General features: G+C 37.2%; 1 protein-coding gene across 1 annotated transcript in view; it reads right to left on the bottom strand.

Moving 5' to 3' along the window:
• The window catches only part of TRAPPC10 (trafficking protein particle complex 10), a 42271-nt gene that overhangs the window by 13388 nt on the left and 11143 nt on the right, over nt 1-17740 (bottom strand). The window contains exons 4-14 of the mRNA XM_032679191.1: nt 17211-17407; nt 15241-15436; nt 14093-14204; nt 12820-13067; nt 10500-10646; nt 8476-8590; nt 7224-7300; nt 4919-5010; nt 3687-3827; nt 2574-2686; nt 1048-1562 (exon numbers count right to left, since the gene is read on the bottom strand). Of these exons, the coding sequence (XP_032535082.1) occupies nt 1048-1562; nt 2574-2686; nt 3687-3827; nt 4919-5010; nt 7224-7300; nt 8476-8590; nt 10500-10646; nt 12820-13067; nt 14093-14204; nt 15241-15436; nt 17211-17407 (1953 nt within the window). The remainder of the gene's footprint in view (nt 1-1047; nt 1563-2573; nt 2687-3686; nt 3828-4918; nt 5011-7223; nt 7301-8475; nt 8591-10499; nt 10647-12819; nt 13068-14092; nt 14205-15240; nt 15437-17210; nt 17408-17740) is intronic.

The raw sequence follows: 17740 nt of genomic DNA, 5'->3' as shown, positions 1-17740 counted from the left end.
GTGCAAGGCCACAGAATGAGGGGCAGTTAGAAAAAAAAAACCACAACAAAACCACAAAAACAAGCAAACAACCCAACCCACCACCACAAGCACCAGGACTGGTACTCAGGGCCTGCCAATTTCCAATTTACTGTGCATGTGGCAGTAATGCAACGTGAACAGAAGTGATAAGCACTACTGTCCTTAAATATTTCAGCAATTACTGGGAGTACTCAGCTTGTTGGGGGAAGAAGGGGAGGAAACAAGGATTACTCCAAGTATTAAGCTGACTCAGAGTGTATGTGTAAATTGGAAATGGAGGAAGTTTCATATCCAACACTATATGCAGAAGTAGGACTGTAATCTAATTTCTGAGGGTGGCATTTAGAGTGGTGACACTCTATTTTCACATTTGTTCATGCCAATTTAGTCTTCCTGTATCAGAGAATCCGTATGTTCTTGTCTTCTTCTTTCCTATGTGAATAAGATGACTAATGGGGGAAATTTTAATTCTAACATCTAAATTCAAACATTTGTAGCTGAGCTTAACTTTGTCACACTTTTTGCAGGCAAGTTTATCACATCTATCAAGTGAAAAAGTATTCTGCCACCCTCTGCAGTGAAGAACAGGCTATCAACCAAATTTAACCACACAATCACTTATTAAAGGGCTAGAAAAAGGACTTCCATCAAAATTTTTAGACATTATTCTGAATGAGCTCCACAGTGCAGGCAGATCTCATGAGCAGTACATTATATTGTACAGGAATTTATCAGTTTCATTTTTGGCAGCAATAATCGAGATGTTTAAGTTCTGGAAGGCTGACTCAACTTATTTCAAATAGAAGAGTCATCTGTAAATTTCAGCATAAACACAATAGAATCCTTTCAAGGGATTCTGTGGAATGAAGGTGTAGAACAACCAAAGGAAAGCCATAAGGGGAATGGATCATCCAAGTGTAACAGGAAGCAACACAGGTACCACCTGCCAGCACTAAGCTATTCCTCAGCCAGCATTTTTAGTTCTTCTTTCACGAGTGCTACGTTCACCAAACTATAAAAACATACCTGAATATTGAATGTTATTTTGTTGTCCCCTGGTTCCAGTATTAAGTTGCTGCATTTCAACACGTGAGCCCCATCTTCCAAAGTCACCCCTGAGGGCACGTCCAGCGAGCTGCTGCTCTCTTGCCTTCGCAGGAGCATGTGCACGTTTTTGCAGATAATTCCTGCCGTGTTCAAAGAGTTGTCTGAGGGACTCCTTTCATACATTTCATAAAGCTCCAGTGCTGGCAAGTTGTTTCTTGACAAAGGAAAGCCTGCAATTTCATTTGGAAAGCTGATAACGCCGTTGGAAGTTTTGTGCTTCGTGAGCCACTCAGCTGTTTTCCTGTAACTGTTTTTTTCAATGCTGAAGTGAACGTGGATGGCAATCTGATCCACTCGGACAGGGATGGGCATCTGGCTCAGCAAAGTCAACTCAATGGACAACTTTCCACCCACGTGGACAACAGCATTTGGAGGGTCAAAATGCAGAGTTTTCAGCTGTGCGAAGGAGTGCATAGGCAATATAACCTTCTGACCTGGAAAGACAAAACCAGGGATGTTATTATTCTACAGTGCTGCTGGAGCTCAGCAGATCTTTTCTCTCAAAAAATTTAACCCCTAGAATTAAGTGGATCGACATTTCACAATGAATCATTTCACAGCAAATCAATGCTTTAGTATTTTTTATCTTGCGTGAGACTTAAAGGTGCTGAGATTTGTTTTCTAACAAGTTACTTACACTACAGCTTCAGCTGTTAAAAAGAACTAAATTAAGAGAGATTGTCCAAGCAGAAGCTGAACATTTCACTACTGTGGAAAGTGTTCTAGATGAACAGAGTAGCATAAAGTGACAAACTTCCCAGAGCATAAAAATCAAGATCAAGTATAAGTTTAAGGAACTATTAACTGGGCTGGTGCCTTGAGCCAGCAGCTTTACCATACAAGGAGTTTTCATTCTCTTTTCTACGTTCCAAAACCAACGCTAAGGCAGTACCAAACCTTTATTAAGAAGCAAGTCTAAAAGAACATATTACGTGTGGTAGATCCATTCATCAAGAAAAATGTCTGCATAAAAATGAACAGTCTCTATATCTACAGGAGGAATTCTGTATGAATTTGAATTATGATTAATATCTGACAACAAGATAATACTGAAGCAGCATGAAGAATAAAGAGAAGATGGACAAAGTAATAAGCTGCAAGTGGATGGGTACAGATCTAACATCAAAATCCCAGAGGTATCATCACAGAGCTGCCACCTGCACGCCAGCAATGAGAGAGAAAGGTAAGTCAGCAATTGAAATAATCCAACACACAACAAATTAAGAGCTGTCAAATCAGAAAAACATGACTGAAGGAAAACAAAGACTTTGTAGGTACTCAGGATGAAAATGTTAATTACTCTTTCATCTTTGACTACTCTTAATTATCGCAGTTTTGTAAATGTTTTGGAGATGACATGTAAAGAACCACGTCGGTTCAGAAGTTCCCAGTCTACTTTCAGATCAGTGCAGCTTAAGTTTTAAGTATTTAAGAAGGAGACTTACCTTGGTTCTCTACTTGCTGATTGGCAAAATCTAGTATTTCTTGGCAAAAGCTTTTGCGTTCATCTTCTGTTAAGTGATTATCACCAGCTAATAGGCTGCTTGTTTGAAGATAACTAACAAAGTTAAGGAAATATGAGGCACAAACCTACAACAATGACAAATGACTGAAAACAAGACAATTCAAGTACTGCTTTTCTAATCTTTAAAGACAAGACCTGATGTTATCATCACCAAACTCTTCCACTAGGAGAGAATCAATGGAAGATTTACTATCATATGAGAGCATTGCAGAATCTCAATATTACGTTTGCAGACCTACTAAAAATATGATCCATTATTAACCTGTGCAATCTTCTCCCATCTAAAACGATTAGTGAGCATAGAAAATTCATTATTTGACTATTATAAATGCTGCATGCAAGTTAAAGACTCAGTGACGTGCATTACACTGCCCAACACTTAGCACTAAATAACCTGAGTATTTGATTTTATTCCAGTTTACTTGGCTGAGAATCTGCCAGCTGTTATAGCATCACTTACCATAACTAGGTCGTGAGACATTCTTTAAAATTTTAAGTGCCAGGGATACAAATGATCACTTAAATATTTAGCTAAGAATGCAATATTACTGGCTCAGATTCTTTAAGAGCATTTGCACTGAAGCAGAAAAATTTAAGAGTGTTTAAAAGCGATGTAAGAATTTGCAAAGGAGGCCCATATGTATGTCTGTCTAGTTCTAAAAACACCCAAACAAACAAAAACCCAGCACAACAGAACAAACCCCAAAATACAGTCTGTGGTATCTGCTGAGCTAAAGACAAATTTGACATTATCCATGATGCAAAACTCTCTAGAGCCTGGAGTTTAAAACAGAGAGCAGCAGCCACCTGCAAAAGGTGTTAAGTGAACCAGACATTAAAAAAGTAAAAATGAAAAAGTAAATAACCCAACTGTCCCCCAATGAACAGCAACAATGGAAACATGAAACAGCTCAGCTGTCTGATGTTTGGCACTCTTTACTATTAAATAAAACTTAGAGACGCATCAGAAAAATAATCCCAAGCATAATTTTCTCCAGTCGTGATTTTTCTGGCTCCGCCTTTCAGAGGATACTTTTCTATCTGCCCGAGGTGTTTCTGACATTCAGCCAGCTGCTTTCTCGTGTGTGTGACGAGCAAGGCCCAGCCCTCAGCAAGGTAAGTTTTCAGCGCTCCCTGAAGATAGACTTCTGCCTTCTGTGGGCCCTTCTTCCTCCTTGAAAAATAAAGAAATGAGTAGAAGATATATAAGAACCTTTGCAGCCATGAAAACTCTCTGTGCCTTTTCTAAAAGCGGCGATGGGAGAGGAACACTGCATGTCAGTGCAGGGCAAGGTGCAGGGAACTGTTTTGATCTCTATTTTGCTGGTAACTATGGGCCTACCTTTATGCAATGCACTTAAGCAAGTAGAACTGTAATCAATGTCAGTGAAAGGCTTCATATATAGATCTATCCCAAGTCAGAGCAAATGAGACAAAAGCCATCTCAGGCTTCTGACAGTGAACTAAAACTATGCTTACTCAAAAATTTCATTTTATCACCACGCAGCAATTCCGTGGTAGCCTTCAAAACTAACATTATTCCTTCCCCCAGGTGAAAATTTAAGTTAATTCAGCAGAATCTGTTGCAACTAGAAGATCAGACTGCTTTAGTGAACATAGGTGAGAAGCATACCCCAAACACCTTTTCCCAAAAAACGCCTAGGACTCCCAAATTCTTCTGAATTAGAAAAATAAAATGAAACAGAAAAGCAATGCAGGAGGTTTCCTCAGTGGATTTTAGCAGGGATAAACACAAAAAATATATTTGGAAATTAGGAGTCACTAGGCTTCACAGTGTAGGAAACAAACATTTTTGCAATTGTAACCTCAAATATGAAACTGATAACTCTCCAAAAACATGTTTTCTGGCTTTCTTAGGTATATACAGATACAAATGTAGTTAAGATAACTTTGCATTTACTATAGTCTGCTTCCTAATGTGGCTTCTGTCTTGTTTGAAAGTTTATAGTTATTGCTTTCCCACCACACCCTATTGCTCTTTTCTCCCTAGAAGAAGAAAGATTCAGGCTAAAGAACATGGGACAATTAAAGGTAAAAGTTCAAAATCATGAGGTGATATAAATAAATTGCTAGTACTATTTTTCTTTTTTTTTTTTAACTAAAATACAGCCTGAAAACAGGGTTTGTTTGCATTTTAAAAAATACTTTTTACAACTCCTGTTCAAATACTGTGTATTTTCCTCAGGGATAATATTCAGACTTTTCAGAGCTAGTGCATTTAAGACATTTTAAACATTCACTTACATATAGAACTCTGCCAAGTCCTTTCCCACAAGCTTAGCTGAGCGAATTCTTCCAATATTTGTGTACATTTCAATGGTGGCATGGGACAGATCCTGTTTAAAAGAAAAGAAACTATTATAAGCTTTATGTATTTTTAGTAGCTGTATGGTATTTCACACAATCTCATAGCCAGTTAACTAAATTACTACAACAAAATGCCCCGAATGAGTCACATTTGCCCTGAGCACACAATACAGAGCAGTTTGTAACAGGTCACCTTCATGTTTTCTACAGCTGGTCATTATCCCATAGCTGTATTGTAAGTAGCAGAAGTAAAAAAAGCCTATTAAAATCAGATAAGGCAACTCAAACCCACTAAAATAATAGCTGAGAAGCAGTTCCAAGCACTTATTTACATTTGAATGCTCCTGTCTCTTTTTGGAAAGCACCTGTTTCTCAGCAACTATCTGCCATTAGATTATCATTGCAGGATTTTGTGGTGTATCATTCCAGGATACATCACAGCAGAACATATTTACAACAATACTGGACCTTTCCTCAGAGCCACACAACTAATACTTCCAAACCAAATCAACCACATACAGAACATGGTACATGATTCTTTCACTAAATCTGCACATATTGCCATCAGGTAATTGGAAGTAAATTGTATTTAAACATACAATTAAATGCAAAATGCTAAGGTTATAATCACAGTAAGTGTTTTCACTAGAGTGCCTTAAAGGAATTTTGCTTGCAGCTATTCAATCCCAAATTGAAGTTTATCACTCATCTTTAAGCTTAACCACACAGCATCTATATGTCACCTCCCTCACCTTGCCTTAAGCTTGTAATAACATCAGCAAACCCTCCTCACAAAATCAGCAGCTACAACATACACTGTATTCAACCATCAAACTTTTTCCTCAAATAATCACTGGCCAGATAAATAAAAACACATCACATTTTGACAGGACAAGGGGGAATGGCTTCAAACTAGAGAAAGTAGGTTTAGGTCAGGTACTAGGAAGAAATTCTTTACTGTGAGACACTGGAACAGGTTGCTCAGAGAAGTTGTAGTTGCCCCATCCTTGGAATTGTTCAAAGCCAGGTTGGACAGGGCTTGGAGCAACCTGGTCTAGAGGAAGGTGTCCCTGCCTATGGCAGGGGGTTGGAATGGGATGATCTTTAAGGTTCCTTCCATCCCAAACCATTCTGTAATTCTTTGATCATTTTTATAAACCTGCAGCCTCTTTTGACTATCAGCAACCTTCCAGAGAAGCCCATTCTCCTTCACTTAGTGTGTTAAGAAATACTCTATCCTTCAAAACCAATTCCTTAAGAGCTTCCAACAGCCTAAATATTTTGCAGAGTACCTATCAGAAAACATCTATTCCTATGGGCAGGAAAATGACCTGAAAAGCTATGTTTCCCCACAAGTAAGGTACAAGCCAACATGCTTGTAGAAGTTTTTAGAGTCTTAAAAAAAGATTCTGAGGTTGTTGCATAAGACCAGCCATTGAATGAGAACAAAGCCTTTTCTGGTAATAAAAGCTCATCACTTCTTGCTTTCAACATCTCTGAAAAGTTGCATTTTACTTTCCAGAATCATTAAAATTTTAAATGCAAATAAATTATCTTAGCTGTGCCTGGAAATGTTAACTAATTCTACGTTCTTCTCCACTGAATAAATGGATATAATATAATATAATCAATATTAATAATAGTAGTAAGTATAATATTAAGTGTTAAATACTAAACAAAACCCAATCATTTATAGTGCATCAGATATCTGAATTTCTGTTGTATAAAACTGCAGCCCCAAGTAGAAACAGAAATGCCATTTTTTCCACTGATGTCCCACAGTCAATATGAAAAAAAAATAAATCAGCAGTATAACTGTAACCATGTAACACCCATTGCAAGATGCAAGCCTAAAGCATTTAAAAGGAAGCTGAAGTCACACATCAATATTCCTCTGGAAAAATTCAGTTAATTCTGAATTTGGGATAGCAGAATATGATAGCCATGACATTGGCTTTTTTAATATCTAAGTACACACACTTACAGATAATAACCTCTAGCTCAGAACTGTAAATATTAAAGTTAATGCAAATATTTGAAACTTGGGACCTGTACAGGGTTCTGACTGTAAAACAAATCAGCCTTGTTGCCTTCAGTGTGCAAGGAATGACCTTTGATACCAAAATATGGAAATAGAGATTTATGTTCTCAATGTATCTTCTCAGGTTTGAAAATTTTAGCCCTGTTCCATCTACAATGTTAGCACACAAAACTAATACAAATAAGCAAAAGTCATACTTACTAAGTAGTGTTTTTCAAAAGCTTCTACAGATGATAAGGCCTCTTTAAGTTTCTTGTAAGGGCTCTGTGATGCATTGGCTTTAGAAGAAAGCAGAGCAAAAGGTGTTACTTACAAATACATTCTTAGAACAGCCTGCCTGCATCCCACCCCACCCCACCCCATCCCTGCTTTTTCTTCAGTACAAAGTGGAGAGAAAACTTTAAATTAATTTTATGTGGAAATGTCACTAACACTTTGAAACAGACCATGAGCTTCTTTTCCCCAGGCTCTAAAAAAAAAAAAAAATCAAGAAAGGCTGTTCCATGTGTACATGTGAGTGATGTTCAGGGCAGCAGGGTAAAGGCAAGCAGCAACACAGTAACTGCACTAACTTCTCCACATTTCTTCAATGTACAGCACACAGTGCCACTTAAATACCATATCATGGCAAAAGTAATACTCTCACAACTCCCCACTGCTGGATTTATAAATCAGCATGACAGAAGTATACTGTAATTTAGAGACATTTTACTACTTTAACCAATGTACTTCAAAGGAAAATGGTTAACAAGACCAAGGTTTTTTCTGAAGTAGCTTGCTCAGTTTATAGGTCTTTGCCAGACTAAATACATATCAATATTTTAGAAGAAAAAAGCCCCCAATTTAAATAACCACAACAGGCACCATAGTACTGAATTAAGACTCATCATACCTCCAAAGCAAGTGAAGCACCAACTTGTCAGCTAATGCTTCCAAGATACTAACTGTTGTAGCATATTTAACATCTGAAAGCTTCTTCCCATCAGAAATATCTTGGAGAGTGACAAAATCCCAAAGGAGTAAATAAATGTTATTGTTCAGCCACTCAATACCACTTAAATAATATCACTTTGTAGCTCCAGCTGCAGGTTATATATTTGCATCAGATCAAGGATGCTCCATTTGTTTTTCAAATAATTTCATTTTAAATACTCCTCTGAAAGTATTAAAACCTTAATTCAGATCTGGCACTGCTCAAGACCATTTACCTAAATGCTGGTAAATGGAGCATTAATGGAAAAACTTGTACTTTCAACAGTAACGAGATGCACTGATAATTTAAAATAGTAGACACACATTAGAACTTTATCTCTTACAAATTCCTTTATCAATGTGTGTGTGTATATATATATATGTATATATATAGGTATATCTGGAAATTCTTATTACTAATGTATTTATATGCTATGCATTTGAGACAATGTCAGTTCTTGGAAGGAATTCCTGGCAGTACCTGTTTCAGGCCGTTCTGCTCCCAGCCCTGCTAAAAGATCCACAGTTCTGTTAAGGTCTTCTGAATTGGGTCCCTTCTCTGACACAAGTCCACATAGGTAACCCAGAGATTTCAACTATAAGAGAAACCACATGCTTGCTTTCAATAGGCTATAAAAGCAACATAAAGCTCCTTTTATTCTATTACATCATTCCCACAATACATTTCCATTGCTTTCATATTATGCTGCCTGTAGGGTCTGTGTTAAAGTTGCTTCATGGGGGGAAAGTAGAGAAGCTTTCAAAAGTAACTGTTATTCTCACAGTAGAAATTAATTTATTAAAGAATTAAATTGCATGTAAGTTACTGACTCAAATATTGGAACATGTGCACATACACACATGTTCCTATATGCATAACATCTAATCTGAATAAATCCTTCTGGTTTTCCACATAAAGACAGACAGAGCTTGAGATGTTTGGCAGTTATGACAAGGATTACTTCTAATATCTGTATATGCATTTTTGAAAGCTATATAACCAAGAAATGCAGGCAGTCTCCAGTATACTGAGATTAGACAGCTTGCAAATTCACCTCAAGTATTGTATTCAGGTGAAAACCTTCCTGAAAAAGAGATTAGCACAGCTAACAGTGTTAACAGAGTTAAATACCATAAAACCCCTTGCAGACAGCAGCTGGTTCTCCTGACACACAGGAGGCAGAAGAGGATACTGTCTTAAAGAAGTTCAGATTTATTGGCCATTTGGTTAATTCACTCAGAATAATCAACTACAAAGATAAGCCCATAAAAGAATGAAGGTCTCAGTTTGTCATTACACCATAAAAAATGGGGATGGACATGAACTTCTTTTTTTTGAATTTATTTTAAGCTCCACTTGAATTTGTCACTAGTTGCTCAATGTCTTTCATTCAGTCTGTTCCACCTTACTGCTACTCATTATCCTAAAATCATTCCCTTTACCCTTTGTGTTAGAAAAATGATGAATGGGAGGAACATTTCCAACTCTGATACATCTCTTCCACAGAAACATCTAAGGAGCATGGGAAGAATCTGATGCAGTCATTGCCACTTCAAACAATCCTTTGCTTCCTTTATTCTGATCACACCCCCAATCCTTTTTCTATTTTTAAAAAATAACTCTTCAAGGTGAAATTGTCTTTCTCTGTTTTTGCAATAAGACAAGGACCTCCTAGGGTCAGTTAGGGGATTCTTAAGTCTACTGGAATATAAGCAAACTATGATTAAAATAAATAGAAAATATTCTACAGACTATGGAAACAAGAGGATGAGCAAACATTTGTCTTCAGAAACATCTACACAGATCATGGTATGCTATTTCAGTAGTTTCTGCAGTTTGCCTTCTCTCTAAAATTTTTTTCAGCAGTAGCAACCTTAGACATCAACTCTTTCATAGAAACAGAATAAGTAGAACTTGAAAAGGCATTTGTGTAATTAGGGTAGCAGCTTAACCAAACTGAAAAGGTCACTTTAGATAATTTACAGTTAAGAGGTGGTAACTGAAAAATTGGAAATTATTTGCCTCTTTCACAAGCTGACAAGGGTAACACCTTCAGTGAAGTTGGGGGTCTATTACTACTGTTCTAACATACTGCAGAAATAATGTACTGTGTAAACAGATTGGTGGAATCTCTATTTATAATGGTAAATGCATCCAAACCAGGGCAGCTTTTCCTGCTGTAACTGAAATTCACACGCTCTTTCTCTCAGTCAACATGGACTGAACTCCTTATGGAGTTTAATCAAACTAGTAATTAATTATCAAACTCGTGGTGAGGAAGGGGAGGACAGAAAAAGAGGAAAACAGACACTTGTTAGTCCCAGGCCTCACCTGACAGTGGAAAAAGTCGATATAAAACTGAGTGTCTCACCTGGACTAGACTCAAGACAACACACAGAACCTCATAATAAATTCCTCAATAAGAAGTGCAAAATCTCTTCCATGCAAACAAATTTTCTACTTCAACACTGTAATACCACTGCCCCAACACGCTGTTTGCTCACCTTCTCAGTGGCATAGCTCCATAAGCCAACTGTGTGGGAAACATTTGCATCTATCTGAGCCCTATCACAGCAGCCTTCTATCCTCTGTAGGACTTCCAAGCAACTCAAAAACACCCAACAATCCAGAGCTCCGGGAGGAACCGAGACCTGAAGACAAACAGATAAAATTAACTGGGAAATAAACATTAGTCAGATGAGAAAATACTTCAGCAAAATGCTTTTCTTGATGCTACACAGCAGAACCTTTTGGAAGAGCTTAACTCTAAGAACACACAAAGCACAGGCCAACTCTCAGTGCCTCCTGAATAATTTATATCTATCAGTTCATGAAACAAGGACAGCTAAGCAACTAAACAGTGATTATATTAACTAGATTTGATACATTTATCAACATGAAAGAGAAGGAAAGGAAGACTAATAGGTACCAGTACTTATTCCAAGTTTGAAAACTAAGCCTAAGGAAAACAGAGTTAGGAAAAAGTTCTCTAAATAGACTACTACTTTTTTAAGGAGACATCAGTTCTAACTGAGACTGAAATAAAAGCATACTAAGAGTTAAAAAACCTGAAAAAACAAATTAGTTTAAGTTTCTTTCACAACAGTAAGTTTATTCATCAAAGGATAAGACATCTATGATGGACAACTAAGTAAAGAATGGAGGTGAAAACAAACAAATAAACAAAGAAACACATACAAAAAGAGAAAGACAGGAGAGTGACACTAGAATATTTTCAAGAATCAAGATAAAACTGAGCATAACTGAAGATCTAGAATATAATCCCAATAATGGTGTCTCAAAGTCCTGTTCATAAATAATGCAAAAATATTCCTTTTAGAAAGACTATGGAAGTCTTGAAATGAATAATAAACTAGGTGACTAATGTGATAGGAAAGTTCAAAGTACAAGCAGAATGCATTTGAAAAAATAATAAAGATCTGAATTCTGAAAGAATTTTAAGGAAGATTAAAGACAATAAGAACAGAGAAGTTTAGATTTCTGCTGTGTGTTCTGTGGTGCCAAGCCATGGTAAGGGATTTGCCCATACTAAGAAAAGGGATCCCAACAGGGATAACTACATGCTGTGCACAAATAAGTGTCACTGTCTCATGCCCTCAACACCTGCACTCAATTTGGATCACTACAGCACGACAAAACAGCTGAAATAAGAGACAATGCAGAGAAAAGCCCCAAACACTGAGGGCACAGGACAGATTTGGGGTAGAGCAAAAGGGGGAACTGTAGGAAGTACATTCCGAGATTTAGAAGGTTGCATGGACTTATTTTGGAAAGAAAAAAAAAACAGCCACAAAATGCACACACGAAACAACATCTGTGGGAGTTACACACTAGTTTTACAATACACGATGATGTCAGCAATGCATCTGAAATAGGTTTGCAGTTTTTAAGTGCAGGTGAACAGATGGAACTCACCACCACAGTGTCAGACAGGCAAGAGTTAGCAGTTGTTATAATGGTACAGAAAAAAACTAACAGAGCACCCATGGGATGAAGGACATGGATGAGTCACAAGGTGATATCCAGAAATAATCTCATGCAAACTACACTGTTCTTAAAGATCTATTTCAATTCATAGACACCTGTGGTCACACATGGAAGGGTGACCAGTGTACAACCACCCTAACAGAGCATCTTTAAGAGGATTTAAAAATACCATCAGAAACTAAAGTATGAGGGGAAGAGAGGTAAAGTCTGGAGGCAAGAGATAGGGCAACAAGCTTTGAGTGCTGTCCCTTGTTCTTCTTCTGTCACTGGATGAGCTGGCCAGAGACACAGGTAAAATACTGAAGAGCATTACTGGGCACCAAAAGGAATCACAAAATAAGAACCAGAAAAGGCTGGATGGCAGTAGCTATGCAAAGAAGCCCCTTTGTAGATACTGTTTGTAGTTCAAAACTTCTCTTTTATACTAGCCTGCATAACAATATATTAACCACTTTGCCTCATTTCCTTCAATACAACACTGCTATAGATTTAAATGATGGGAACTGTATTTCAACATAGTGGTAGTAAATCCATGAAAGGAGCAGATAAATTACCTAATTGGTAAACAGTCAACTTCCTAGCTGAAGACTAAAATACTTAAACTAAATACAGGTTTGGTTTTTCAGATATGTCTCCAGGTTTCTTGCCAAAGACGAAACAACCAACAGCAGCACGATCTGTCATTACAGCATCATTTTGATAACTCACAGCCAGTGCTTATTGTACTCTGATCACTGGCATCTAAACTTCAAACACCTTGTTAGATCGTCGCTGGATAAAATCATTCACAGAATGGAATATATCACACTGACTCACTTCTAGCAGCTTGAGTTCTTGCACGCAGTTGTGAAGAAGCTCCAGTGCTCGCTGGGAAACCTCCCATGGCCTCTGCAGGAAGATTAACAACGTGCACTGACGGGAAAACAGGTAACTACGCAAGTCCAGCAGAGTAGCTTCTTGATTCTGAATTAGCTCTCTCTTCTCCATGTCTATTGGTTTTCGCAGAATTAAACCATTCCAGCTCCTCACTGGCTGGCAAAAAAACGTCAGCCAGTTTGCACCATCTAAGTAAATAAAGTTAATATCCAAGAATCAACCACTGCTTTCTATCATAAGCCTCTTCATCCTCCCTCCAGAATTTGTGAGCCGGCTTAGTCCTTCCCAAGTTGATCATACAGATAAATGAATTAATAACTTCAAGAACAAAACAAAAAAACCAGCAGAACTTCCAAAGCTAGGTAAGATAACTGAATCTCAGAACATTCAAACCCCACAGGCATTTTGTCTTAATTGCATATTTATTATTAGTATAGTGACAATCAGTTCATAATTTATTTCTCAGCAATTGAGCCTATCTGAAGCTCAAAACAAACAAGCTTTATCTACTTAAGTATTTCTTACTGAGCTGTCATGGATAGATGTGCCCCCAGTTCAGGTATTGCATTGGGTTCAGTCAGCACAAATATATTTCACTGCAATTACTCCTGCACTATATTTTTACCAGATTCATAACACATACCCCATTAAAGCTGTTATATAACAACATGTGCTTTAGCTCATTAAGGCGGCTTAAAGTTATTTGATACTCCTTGCACAGTAATTTTTCTTGAAGAGGAAGTTAAATCTTCTGTAGTGCAGATTAAGCACTTACTTCTGTTCAGTTTTGTAGTGATTACCAAACATCTCGTGTAATTTGAGGCAACACTGAATGCATTTCTCCAGGAAGCTCTTTACTGAAAAATTTAGCAGTGAGCTGTGAAAACAGCAGCTGCATCTCAGACAGATCAATACCTGGGTAATTACAGAGTTCAGGGCTCTGGTTGTAACAATCACCCCGTAAGAGCAAAATGCAGGTTTTCATTACAAACTGCTTCTGAGCCTCAGAGATGAGAAACAAAACATTAGTTAAGACTATAACTGACAAACACACGAGTTTGCAAAAAACACAGCATAAAACAAGAGCACAAACTGCCCAGTGCATCCTCTCCCTGACTGGCACAAACACATGTGGTACCAAAAGCACTGGGATGCTCAGCAGAGCAAACACACTGATCCACTTAACAGTTATTTCACATTTTAAGACACTTACCACCAGCCCCAAAGTTGACAACATATTGGGAAAACAAGGCATCCAGTTCATCATACTGCACTAGTGCATCCTCAAATTGCTGCAGCATCTCAAAGACAAAGGCCAGTTCTTCCTTTTGACACACAAGCAATACAAGGAACATGTTACTGATATTGTTCACACTGGAATTACAGCCTGTCCCCATCCACAGAGCTCTGGGAACTATTTTTAATAACATTCTTTCCCTTCCAGTATTCAAACATATAGGAACACCTGCCATTGGAGTAGATGCACCATTTCTTCCTAAAATAGGGAGATTCACAAAAGGAGATAAAGTCACAAAGCTATGCCAGTAAATTCTGATGTGTATCCAGATCCTGATTCACTACAAGATATTGCTCATACATCTATTAAAGTCTGAATTTAAAAATAAAAAAATAAATAAATACTGAAGAGTCATCTCCCATAATAGTACTAATTTTTCCTCTCCATTTACACTGTGGAGGCAACAATTGCAGTGTACCATAAAAGGTTTCCTTGTACACAGAGCCTAACTGGTAAGTAGAAGAAGTCTGAAAATTAGATATATCCTATGCAAGAGGCAGCACATGCAGTCAAAGGAGATGTGAAGATGAGGTGGAACTGCGCTGCACAGAGACCAGAAAAGTCCAAAGGAATCAAAATTTTTACTTTCATTGAGCAAGAGTTTCTTGTTTTTCTCTAAACCAGCTGAAATGAAGTTATATTTAAGGAGTATTAAAGGAAGTTATATTAAAGGAATTCAAGGCATTATCTATGTGGATTATTCAAAATAGACACTGTATTCTAAACATTCTTTTCACAGGCACAGTAATGGACTATTCACCCAAAATGCAAGAGCAATTACTAAATCACTTTCTAGATTCCATTTGTTTGCTTCAGTTTTGACAAGCTTGAAAAGATTCTGCTTCTTTAACAGCAGGAAACTGTATTACTGTATTAAATGTATTACAACATAACACAGACCTGCTGCAGACAGGATCTAAAAATGCTTTGAAACCAGTCTTCCTATTTCCTGCCCCAGCCCTCAAAGAATGATCAGAACATTAAAAGTACTGGTACAACAAAAAAAAGCACCATTATTAAAACTACAACTCGAGTATTTTTCTTCAGTAACAAGAGACTCTTACCTGGACCATGAAATACTCGCAGAAGCTCCACCCTGGCTCAGTCCTTTTCTCTCTCAAAGTTCTCATGTCATCTTCAAACTTGCCTAAGTTTTTGGTAAAAGACATGAGAAGCAACGTCCTGAGTTTGGTCAGGAAGGCATTCCAAGATTCCTGAGAACGGGAAGAGTCTTTCAAAGGGTCAGAAAGTACCACACATCTGCAAGGAGATTGATAAAAATGATTTTTGAGGAGGAAAACACAAAATTCACATGTAAATGCCAGGTCAGAAGGTACCACGAATCTGTAAAGAGACTGATAAACATTATTTTTGAGAAGGAAAAAACCACACAATTCACATATAAATGCACAGTTGAATATTGTGCATACCTGACAATTTCAGAGAGAACAAAACTTAGCTTTTTATTCCATACTAATGAGAGGAAAAAAACAATTTGAAGGTTATGTTTGATTGTTTGGAGGTGGGTTTGGCCTTTTTTTTTCCTGGTTGGGGTTTGGTAGCTTTTTAAAAACTTTTCCATGCATGTTTAAGTCTGTGATATAGTTTAGGAGAAGACTTAAATATTTTCCACAAAATGAATATTCTAAAGCTTTACTTTTTTTGAAGCAAATAATGGATACATTATTCCAATTACTTAAACATAAGTCATGTAAGTAATGCTGTAGCTGTCATGGAAAAAAAAGTCTTCTTAGCAATACAAATCAGCAGAACAGTAATTATAGTTACTCCTGGTAAGGATTATGCAAAGTACAAATCAAAGATCCATTAGATCACATACAGTCAGCCTTTCCTAAGTCACTAAAAATAATCACCCATAATATATTCTTGCAGTGTCTCAATTTGTTTTGACACATCCTATGTGCTAAAACTTCCACTGCTTTTCTCAGGAAACAAACAGACACCATTAATTCACAAATAAATCATCCTTTTTTAGAGCGTTTTCTTTCTGCAGTTTTTCCATCACAATTTAGTAACATTCAAAAAACTAACAGCATCTCCAAAGGCAGAACATCTCCCATCCAAGTAAAGCACTATTTCTGGTTAGAGAATTGTACAGCAGAATTATTAAACCAAGCCAATTAATCAGTTAGAAGCCAAAAGCAAACTGAATCAAAGTTGTTCAAACCATTTTCCCCTGTAACCCTATAATATACCAAACACTGCTAAGGTAAAAATGATGCCAATGTACAGTTGTGTCGTAACCTGCTGACCTCCAGTCACTGTCAGCTCACACCAAGGTACAAAGAGTGCTTCCACCTACTCTTTTTCAACTTCAAATGTGTTCCTTGTCATTCCTTCTGAGGGGGAAAATCCCCTGTTTAAAGTCAATTCTTACGGTTAAAAGAAAAAAACCAGGTAATTCATAATAGATTCAGTGCAACATTTCAGAATAAGGAAGACAGTAAAGTTGGCTTCAAAATAAGACTTGTGTATTTTGTTGGCTTTAGTGAAAGCACAGTTTCATATATTCATTATCATTTTCCTTAGAATAAAAACAGCTGAAGAAACTGGCCTTAAGTCAATTATCTGAGAGTGGAAAAGTGATTGAGTGAACGGCAGAAAGTACAATGTCAAAAAATAAGCCCTATTTGCTTCATATTCCCTACTCACCTCACTCCCACTACCTGTAACCCTGGTAACATTTTTGCAACCACCTAAGCAAGCAAAAAACCCTGAAGGTCTAAAAACTGATTACGATCACAGTGTTCTCCTTAAACCTCTCTTAGCCAGGAGGAGACACTTGAAATCTTATTGAAACACATTTCGAAGCCAGCACGAACCCAGGAAGAACTGAAAATAAACTTCTCCCTTTATTCTTTGTGTCAGTCTCCTTCAAAGCACAGATCTTACAGTCTGAATGCTGGACATCAAGACTTTAAAGGAGCAAGGAATCTCTGACATAGGGAGTCAAGTTTTTAAATCAGCACATTAGTCTAAAGGTTAAGACGTTTGCAAGCAAAAGAATGCTTACCTGTCACTTTGTTTGTTACAGAAGTCATTTCTTATTTTATCTACTATGGAGGTTCGAGGAAGGATGTTTGTTTTGTTCTTTTTCTTGGCATCACTCTCAACCACCACAATGAGCCAGTCCACTGAGCTGTGAGCTTTGAGAACGTTCTGCCACTTGGTGATGTCATCCTTGACTGTAGTTTTGTACACTTCCGTGTCCTGGGATGAGAAGTGGTGAATCATCAAATTAAACACACACTCTGAACAATTTCAAAAGGCAGGTTTTGTTCCACAAGAAGGCAAACAGAAGCAGAATTAGTGACAGTAAGTTCACTTACTGTAAGAAATCAAATGAAGTAAAGCATAGTGAAGTTTTGGTCTTTGAATTTAATTTATTTCCAGTATTTTGACTAACAGTAAATACAACTTAGTATTTGGTATATTATCAATCTGTAGATTACTGAAATTAAGATTTTTAAACATAATTTAAATTTTATTTTACACATTCTTGAACTCTACAACAAAAACCATGTTTGAAATTACAAAGCTAAA

Source organism: Chiroxiphia lanceolata, chromosome 2 (assembly GCF_009829145.1).
Source record: "Chiroxiphia lanceolata isolate bChiLan1 chromosome 2, bChiLan1.pri, whole genome shotgun sequence".
Classification (NCBI taxonomy): Eukaryota; Metazoa; Chordata; class Aves; order Passeriformes; family Pipridae; genus Chiroxiphia; species Chiroxiphia lanceolata.
The sequence above is the reverse complement of the archived record's forward strand: the minus strand, read 5'-3'. Positions and strand labels throughout refer to the sequence as shown.